The sequence below is a fragment of the Oncorhynchus nerka genome, linkage group LG20 (assembly GCF_034236695.1).
Source record: "Oncorhynchus nerka isolate Pitt River linkage group LG20, Oner_Uvic_2.0, whole genome shotgun sequence".
Taxonomy (NCBI): domain Eukaryota; kingdom Metazoa; phylum Chordata; class Actinopteri; order Salmoniformes; family Salmonidae; genus Oncorhynchus; species Oncorhynchus nerka.
Window position 1 is genome coordinate 81,804,884 of NC_088415.1, and position 10,257 is coordinate 81,815,140.

A 10,257-nucleotide genomic window follows, 5' to 3' on the forward strand; every position below is an offset into this window, starting at 1 on the left:
TGGTTGTCTCAAAAAGATTCCTCAGAGGCTTTTCTCTTAAAAGCAGTTTAAATAGTCATGGAATAGCTGGGCACTATACTTTGAACAATATCCCCAATGTTTCTAAAAGACCTCTGGAGTTTTAGCACTGAAGCACTGTGCTTATGTCAGAGCTCACCTGTGGGGCAGCGATGCTGAGAGCAGTGTTGACCAACTCCATCTTATCCTGGGACTTTTCACGTGCAAGACGGGCAGCCTCTTTCACCTCCTTAAACCGCTCAGAAAACTGAGGAGGGACAAGAGATAAATGCTTGTCCATAATTAACTACATTATTTTAGGACACCAGACCCTTAATGTGCAGTGAATTGAGATCTTCACCTGGTGCAGCTGCTGCTCTGTAGCGAAGCCCAGGCCGTAGACCGTGTTGGCCCTGCTGTCCGCCCACTGGCCGAACTTCTGCGAGGTCCTGGTGAACGTCATGCTCGGTGTGATGGTGCAGTTGATGATGGCCTGTGGATAGAGCAGAATCGCAATAGTGGAAACCAAGACTGTTCTCAGAGCAGACCTGGTCGTAGCTAGATATGTTCGAGTTGCGTCAGGGACAATTTCAGCATTTTTCCAGACAAAATCATGACCTACTGCAGTAGCAGTTACTCACCTCAGCTGATGAAAATCAATAGCTATCATGCTATACAAATAATGATTCATGTTTATGCCTAAGCAAGGACTTGTTTTCTCAGAAAAGAAGTCAAACATTTGGGCTCATTACGGGAGCATTTTCTTGTATTTTCAGAATATCCCAACGGATGGTTGCAAATGCGTTGTACAAACAGATGTTTAAACAAATCTGGAGTCTAAAAAAAACAGTTAACTCCTTTGGAAAAGTCTTTTGAGCCTAATAACGTGATAATGTGACATACCCATATTTCAGATTGGACCGTGGGTGCATTGGCAATCTATAGTTTGCATTATTTTTCAGATGTAACCAAGAAATGACTCTTTCTTTGACTGACCTCTCCTTTCAACAGATTAACAAGCATTGCATCAGGCAGCGGTAGACATGGCTACAGCCCCTCATTTTGTTTCAGGTCACATGAGAAAAAACATTAAGCAGACCTATTTATAACCTTTTGCGTCAGCTGCAGAATTACTATAATATAACTGACTTAAACACCCAGAATCAGAGGGCAAGGGCAGCTTAAAGAAGAGGAGGTTTTTTAACAAACGATTACGAGAGTCTGGGCCAACATGTTTCACATGACATGGTACAAAAGATTACCACGTTGCCAGACACAAGACAAGGGGAATTGGGCTGCTGATCACAAGGTCTGCAGGGAGTGGGGAATGTGGGTCAGACCAGAGGTGTTAAGGGGAGATCAGATAGATTCCAGGGTGGCATGGGGAGTTGATCCAAATCCAAAGCTTGTGAGGAAGACGAGCCTTGATCTTGTGAACGCTGTTAGGTGACATTGATTTTCTGTTCACATTCCAGTTCTTCTTGACTTAACATTGGCTTAATTGGTTTTAAATTAATAAAACGTGTAGAACCACTGCTTTAATGTCTAGCATCGTAAACAACTAAGGTCTGGAAGGATAAATAACTTTACAGGGGTAAGTAAGAGTGAACAGAAACAATCTTAAACAGGTCCAGGCTGACCTGTTACATATTCCAGACTCATATTTAGCTACTCTCTATCCAAGCTGGACTATGCTATATTGGCTAGAAGAAGAAAATTGTGAACTTGAGACCATATTGTTAGCCAACCCACTCAATCCTGTGAAAATCCCTTAAATCCCAGTTTTCAACAAGACACATTCACGTAATCCAACCGTAGCATGCATTCATGTTCCAGAGTCAACCCACTACACAGTACAGGGTTTCCACTAGTTGCCGCAGACACAAAGTCAAAATGGTCTATATCGTAAAAGTTCATCAAAATGAAAATGTGTTTTTTGGTCTTAATTTTAAGGTTAGCTGTGTGGTTAAGTTTAGGGTTAAGGTTGGGTTAGTGACACTTAATTGGGGAGAACGGGCTCGTGGTAATGACTGGAGAGGAATCAGTGGAATGGTATCAAATACGTCAAATACGTGGTATCCAGGTGTTTGGTGCCATTCCATTTGCCCCGTTCCGGACATTATTATGAGCCGTTAAAATCCAATTTTAAGAAGTGAAATTGTAAAAATAGGTGAGGTGGCTGTGGTACCTAGTGACGACCACAGTACAGCTGCATGGCTCACCTTGGTACCGCCCACGCTGATGATGCGGTACACGTTCCTGTTGCCGTCGTAGAAGAAGGAGACGGTGACGGCATGCTTGCTGGCGGGGATCCAGTTCCTCTTAGTGTTTGGGTCGATCTGGAACACATGGGCCCTGGCACTGAAGATTGGCTGCTCCCTGGGGAAAGGTGTGGACATGGAGCTAAGCATGTGAAGACAAATGGTGGCCAAGAGTTTCCTATTCCCTACAAAGCCCTGCAAATTTGAGTATGTGAAGACTAACGAAAAGACAACTTTGTTTCTGACTCACAAATAAAGATTTTTCTGAATAATGATTTTATTATTAGTACAGTGGAAGACTGACACATTTCTTCCATTGTTTAAAATATTGAACACTGTTCACTAAACAAATTGACAATTCCTACTTTCGGACAAAAGCATTATATTCTAATCGAGATTTACTGTTCATGTTCTGATGAATAAGAAATATTTGCAATTTCTTTGTGCTTTCAGGGAGGAACAACAACCTCCTAATCCTCCCATAATGGGACACAGCTCCCATACTTGACTGGCTGCCATAATGCTACAGATGTTGGTGTCACCTTTGGCAGCTCTCTCAATCCAACCCTAATTTGCCCGTGGTTGTGGTTAGCATAAGACTGTTGACTAAAAAGCTCTGAACCTTTGCCCAAGTCCCCTCCCCATCCCTTCTTCTGCCAATGTGACCATGCTAAGTATCCTAGATACGAGGTCAATATTTCAAAGCAACAATGTCACTGGTGTTCTAGTATGGTTTGGCAACTGTGGCATGGAAAATTTCAAGCCAACCAAATCCGAATGACCACAGTGGAAAGACCTCACACAGAGGGAGAGTTCAAGTCCAGTGACTGTACGGAGCAGAGCAGACAATAGATCATAACCTAACCACCCTGGAATCTATCTGATCTCCCCTTAACACACAGCAGAGCAGACAATAGATCATAACCTACCTAAGTCTAACCTGTCAAATAAAAACATGTCATTCAAAAAGACATTGGATTACGTACACAGTGAAGTCAAAAGGATTATACCTTGATGCTACAGATTGATTGTTGCCCCTTTCACCCTCATCATATTCAATTCAAATCTGTAGAAGCTATGCAGAACAGAAAATCCACTGCAGTTAGAGGGTTGTTGGTACAAAGAAACCCACTAAATGTCATAGCAACATGACATGGTCTTAGGTGTCTGACTGCTTACTACGTATGGATTAGCAGTAGTGGATGATTATAACAACATATGGTAGTGACGATCCTATCCATTTCATTGGCTGATGAAAGCTAATAAGTCAAATAAATCTATCACAAAAATCAAGTAGAAAATTGATGGATGATTTATGACATGGCAAATACCAGGTCACAATGCACATTAAGCTGTATCCAAACGAAACTCAACTCTGACCTCTTCAGTGACACACAAATCCAGTGATATGGGTAAGCAGACACACGATCATACAATATCTTCGAAGGATGGATTTAAATGAATTGGATTTAATCCTTGTTCTGATTCTATATGCCAGGATCTCTAAATCTCAGGAGTTTTGGTGTACCATTTTAACTGCAAGAATTTGTTTACAATGACAACTATTGGTTGCCAGCTAGTCTGTGTTTTTACCTTCCATGTCAAGACTTTGTCACTTTAACCCTACTGCAAATAACAACTATCACCATCAAAGACTCACAGACACACTTTCTCTCTCAAACACACGATGGGCTTGAGGAAGGAGACAGCAGAAGTCTCATCACATGGTAATCCCCCTTTTGTCAGCTGATCTCATGCTTAATAACCAGCTTCTATATGGCAAGCAGTAACCCCCAGGCTCAGACAGACACTGATCAGAGGGTTGGCCAGACAGGGGACAGGAGCAGTACTGTGGAACAGAGGGTTGGCCAGACAGGGGACAGGAGCAGTACTGTGGAACAGAGGGTTGGCCAGACAGGGGACAGGAGCAGTACTGTGGAACAGAGGGTTGGCCAGACAGGGGACAGGAGCAGTACTGTGGAACAGAGGGTTGGCCAGACAGGGGACAGGAGCAGTACTGTGGAACAGAGGGTTGGCCAGACAGGGGACAGGAGCAGTACTGTGGAACAGAGGGTTGGTCAGACAGGGGACAGGAGCAGTACTGTGGAACAGAGGGTTGGTCAGACAGGGGACAGGAGCAGTACTGTGGAACAGAGGGTTGGTCAGACAGGGGACAGGAGCAACAGAGGGTTGGTCTGTGGAACAGAGGGTTGGTCAGACAGGGGACAGGAGCAGTACTGTGGAACAGAGGGTTGGTCAGACAGGGGACAGGAGCAGTACTGTGGAACAGAGGGTTGGTCAGACAGGGGACAGGAGCAGTACTGTGGAACAGAGGGTTGGCCAGACAGGGGACGGGAGCATTACTGTGGAACAGAGGGTTGGCCAGACAGGGGACAGGAGCAGTACTGTGGAACAGAGGGTTGGCCAGACAGGGGACAGGAGCAGTACTGTGGAACAGAGGGTTGGCCAGACAGGGGACAGGAGCAGTATTGTGGAACAGAGGGTTGGCCAGACAGGGGACGGGAGCATTACTGTGGAACAGAGGGTTGGTCAGACAGGGGACGGGAGCAGTACTGTGGAACAGAGGGTTGGCCAGACAGGGGACGGGAGCATTACTGTGGAACAGAGGGTTGGTCAGACAGGGGACGGGAGCATTACTGTGGAACAGAGGGTTGGCCAGACAGGGGACGGGAGCAGTACTGTGGAACAGAGGGTTGGCCAGACAGGGGACAGGAGCAGTACTGTGGAACAGAGGGTTGGCCAGACAGGGGACGGGAGCATTACTGTGGAACAGAGGGTTGGTCAGACAGGGGACGGGAGCAGTACTGTGGAACAGAGGGTTGGCCAGACAGGGGACAGGAGCAGTACTGTGGAACAGAGGGTTGGCCAGACAGGAGACGGGAGCATTACTGTGGAACAGAGGGTTGGCCAGACAGAGGACGGGAGCATTACTGTGGAACAGAGGGTTGGCCAGACAGGGGACAGGAGCAGTACTGTGGAACAGAGGGTTGGCCAGACAGGTGACAGGGGCAGTACTGTGGAACAGAGGGTTGGTCAGACAGGGGACAGGAGCATTACTGTGGAACAGAGTCAGCAAGATAGGCTACAGAGTTTGGCAGACTCACGTTGAGACATGAAAGTGTAAAAGCTACCATGTTGGTACTTGGCACCAATGCTTCCCAAATCATTAGCTTACATATGATGCAATTGACTGACATTGTTGGGTTAAACTAAAATGCCTCTCTCTACGGTAAAGCTATTTTCATCGTGGAGCATTTGGTACCTTACTGGAAGCAATTTGAATATCAAACTCACACAAATTATGAATACACAACTATACACTTACCTCCTACCGTAAAATGTGCTAATTATGTTGGCAGCCATTTAGAAAAAGTTATCCAGGTCACACCACCACATGTGATATCATTGAAAAGCGCAGAATGTCCTCTCATAGGAACAAAACACAGTGGCATGTATGGCCTCAAAGAGAAAGGCCATGAGAGACCTGAGGAAATGTGTCATGTTTTAGACGATTGTCTTTCTGTGGAAGCGAACTGGATAATGGATCATGTTAAACAGATGGACATGGCTTAGTAGGATGTGGTGTTGTGTGTACATATACTACACACACACACGATCAGGGTTCGAATTATACATCCACTCTTGGGGTGTTGAAAATATTTGACCATTTTGCGGGGGGGGGGCTCACATTGATATTTCAATTATTATAAGAGGGCCTTGTTATGGGGTGGCCAGCCTCTCTAATTTTAACCCTGCACACAGTTTGAAAATATTGATTGGTTTAATTATACTGTAAATGCTCCACCAGTTAAATAGGTGAGCAGAACTCCACCATGATAGGACATAGCGAGAAGATCCCATTTCAGATAATTAAATTACTACATATTCTGGCAATGGAAATTCCACAACACTGCTTTATCGATAAATGCATTACCTAATAATCTATTACGGTTTACAACTGCTTTAATTCATGTTAATTAATGCACCCCTATTGTAGAAGTGTTATCACTCACACTATCCATTTCTAACGGGTTATTACAGTTTATTGTTCTACACGCTGTAAACAGAATTCTTGACATGGATGCTCTTCTAGAGGAGATTCTGGGGCACACAGCGCTGGGAGAACTTCTCTCCTTGATTTAGTACAGCAATAATAGCTCAGGGCCTCAGAGTTATTTCAGAAATGTACTGCTCAAATAAGGTAGTGGTGGTCTCTGCAGTACCACTAACATCATGTGGGATAAACAGATAAACAGCACAAAAACTAACTGATTTACTTTGAAAATCAAGTTTGAAGCCACTTAATATCAATATAAGATCAATAAACAATATAGCTAGTGTGATAATCAGCTACACTGCTGTCAGGTAAACACACGGAAAGCCAGGCTCTTGTAAATTAGCGTTTCGACATCACTCCAAAACATTGATATGTAGTTCCAGAGCATTACTACATACAGTCGGAAGTTTAATTACACTTAGGTTGGAGTCATTAAAACTCTTTTTTCAACCACTCCACAAATTTCTTGTTAACAAACTATAGTTTTGGCAAGTCGGTCAGGACATCTACATTGTGCATGACACAAGTAATTTTTCCGACAATTGTTTACAGACAGATTATTTCACTTATAATTTACTGTATCACAATTCCAGTGGGTCAGAAGTTTACATACACTAAGTTAACTGTGCCTTTAAACAGCTTGGAAAATTCCAGAAAATTATGTCATGGCTTTAGAAGCTTCTGATAGGCTAATTGACATCATTTGAGTCAATTGGAGGTGTATCTGTGGATGTATTTCAAGGCCTACCTTCAAACTCAGTGCCTCTTTGCTTGACATCATGGAAAAATCAAAAGAAATCAGCCAAGACCTCAGAAAAAAAATTGTAGACCTCCACAAGTCTGGCTCATCCTTAGGAGCAATTTCCAAATGCCTGAAGGTACTACCTTCATCTGTACAAGCAATAAATAGTATGCAAGTATAAACATCATGGGATCATGCAGCCGTCATACTGCTCAGGAAGGAGAAGCGTTCTGTCTCCTAGAGATGAGCGTACTTTGGTGCGAAAAGTGCACATCAATCCCAGAACAACAGCAAAGGACCTTGTGAAGATGCTGGAGGAAACAGGTACAAAAGTGTCAATATCCACAGTAAAACGAGTCCTATATCGACATAACCTGAATGGCCGCTCAGCAAGGAAGAAGCCACTGCTCCAAAACCGGCATAAAAAAGCCAGACTACAGTTTGCAACTGCACATGGGGACAAAGATCGTACTTTTTTTTGTCTTCTGGTCTGATGAAACAAAAATGTAACTGTTTGGCCATAATGACCATTGTTATGTTTGGAGGAAAAAGGGTGAGGCTTGCAAGCCGAAGAACACCAACCCAACCGTGAAGCACGGTGGTGGCAGCATCGTGTTGTGGGGATGCTTTGCTGCAGGAGGGACTGGTGCACTTCACAAAATAGATGGCATCATGAGGGTGGAAAATATGTGGATATATTGAAGCAACAGCTCACGGCATCAGTCAGGAAGTTAAAGCTTGGCCGCAAATGGGTCTTCCAAATGGACAATGACCCCAAGCATAGTTCCAAAGTTGTGGCAAAATGGCTTAAGGACAACAAAGTCAAGGTATTGGAGTGGCCATCACAAAGCCCTGACCTCAGTCCTATAGAACATGTGTGGGCAGAACTGAAAAAGTGTGTGCGAGGAAGGAGGCCTACAAACCTGACTCAGTTACACCAGCTCTGTCAGGAGGAATGGGCCAAAATCCATCCAACTTATTGTGGGAAGCTTATGGAAGGCTACCCAAAACACTTGATCCAAGTTAAACAATTTAAAGGCAATGCTACCAAATACTAATTGAGTGTATGTATTCTTCTGACCCACTGGGAATGTGATGAAAGAAATAAAAGCTGAAATAAATCATTCTTAGTACAATTATTCTGACATTTCAAATTTTTAAAATAAAGTGGTGATCATAACTGACCTAAGACAGGGAATTTTTACAAGGATTAAATGTCAGGAATTGTGAAAAATTGGGTTTAAATGTATTTGGCTAGGGGTATGTAAACTTCTGACTTCAACTGTACTTCAAACATCCACACACTATTATTACACTAACAATCCATAGGACACAAGAGACTACTGTCAAGAATAGGGTGGCCAATATAGTCTTGAGGTTAGAACGTTGGGCCAGTAACTGAAAGGTCGCTGGTTCAAATCCTGCATCTGAAAAGGTGAAAACCTGTTGCTGTGCCCTTGAGAAATGAACCTCAATTTCTCCAGGGGACCTGGACAATGGTGACACTGGATGTGACCCCACTCCTTGCGGGTGTCTCAGGGAGAGTTGGAATATGTAACAGAAAAAAAAACATTTCCATTACACACTTGTACAAGTGTGTAACAGGACAGATATAACCTCCCCACACACAAATGATTATTCTCTCTCTTGTCCTGTAAAAGAAGAGGTCCTGTTTGCATCCCAAGGTCATTACACAAAGATTTTTACTGTCAAATGTTGGGATGGATCTCTTAATTTGGACTATGTAGTCAATATGCCTCAACTGAAACAAGGACACAGACAGAAGGGGCTATTAAGTAGATGCTCTGGGTCAATATGCCTCAACTGAAACAAGGACACAGACAGAAGGGGCTATTAAGTAGATGCTCTGGGTCAATATGCTACAACTGAAACAAGGACACAGACAGACGTGGCTATTGAGTAGGCGCTCAGGGTCAATATGCTACAACTGAAACAAGGACACAGACAGAAGGGGCTATTGAGTAGGTGCTCAGGGTGTAATATAACAGCAACTCACCTTTCTCGATGTTGAGGATACATCTTATAAGGCAGCAGAGGTACCCTTTCTATGGAAGAAAGAAATAAGAACACACTGACTGCATACATAAAGATGTTTTCATACAAAAAAAATTTCTAACATTAATACACAACTGGACTAGAAAATAACAATTATGATAGATCCAAGTGTTCAGGGTGCCCTCGCTGCTTTTCAATGTATCATTAGAAATGTATAGGTACCCTACCTCAAGAACAAGGTACCCCAATATTAAAAAGCATTGTCCTGACCTTTTGAGATATGGTCCCGACTGACTGCAGAATAATAGCCTCAACTTTTCTCTCTCATAGCAACAGTCATTTACCAGCGTCCAATGCAATGAGTCAGTGAGAGTTGAATGGAGTTACTCGAGACACTCACCCCATTTCGTTGTAAAAGATGAATAAGATCTATTGGTCGAGCTGCAATGTGGGCTCCTTTATGTTGAACACTGGAGCTGTAATCCTTCCTCTTATTTGTGTCAGTATAGGGATGCTTCCGTATACCACCGGAATTGCACTGCAAAGGGCAAGAATTGGCTATGAATACTGTAGACATTCGCTGTCAATAAAATTATATGCGCTCTGTCCGTTCACTTGAAAAAGCTTGCCACGACGTCGGACATCGATGCCACCACGAAACTGGAGCAATGTGTATCATTAGCCACAGTCCGGCAGTCCATCGTGTGTAGATTTATCAGTTTTTCTTTCTGACTGCACTTCAGTAACCTTGTTGTAACGCAGTTCCTCGCGACGCTCAGGTTGTATTCCTCTTGAAGGTGCAATATGTGAGTGAAAAGCGTGCAGTCTTCTACACTGGTTACCAAGTATCGCTTGGCATGAGATACTTTTTTTATTGGTTACATTTCATATCCAGACAACACCAGCTGCGCGCGGTGCAGCGCTCTATGGCTACAATTTGCTACAGTTGGGGTTTCAACCAGTCTACATACACCACCACCTGCTGGTTACCGTTTGGTAGTGGGTCAAATTACGTTTAATCTAACACCGACTCACTACAGTAGTTTAGAGTCTACTTCACGGTTGACCATTAGCAAATAGATTAGGCGTAATAAACACGGACTAACCTTTATTTAATGTTCACATACCTCACATTAAAACAAATTCCTTGGGCTCACAAGGAC

At 43.5% G+C, this 10,257-nt stretch overlaps 1 protein-coding gene across 2 annotated transcripts in view; it reads right to left on the reverse strand.

The window, feature by feature from the left end:
* LOC115103238 (homer protein homolog 3-like) overlaps positions 1 to 10,019 on the reverse strand; it is a 31,685-nt gene extending 21,666 nt beyond the window's left edge. For both annotated transcript variants that reach the window (XM_029624046.2, XM_065005863.1), the window contains exons 1-5: positions 9,495 to 10,019; positions 9,096 to 9,144; positions 2,220 to 2,376; positions 359 to 490; positions 158 to 265 (exon numbers count right to left, since the gene is read on the reverse strand). In XM_029624046.2, the coding sequence (XP_029479906.1) occupies positions 158 to 265; positions 359 to 490; positions 2,220 to 2,376; positions 9,096 to 9,118 (420 nt within the window). In that variant the 5' untranslated portion in view covers positions 9,119 to 9,144; positions 9,495 to 10,019. The remainder of the gene's footprint in view (positions 1 to 157; positions 266 to 358; positions 491 to 2,219; positions 2,377 to 9,095; positions 9,145 to 9,494) is intronic.
* Between the last annotated feature and the right edge of the window lie 238 nt (positions 10,020 to 10,257).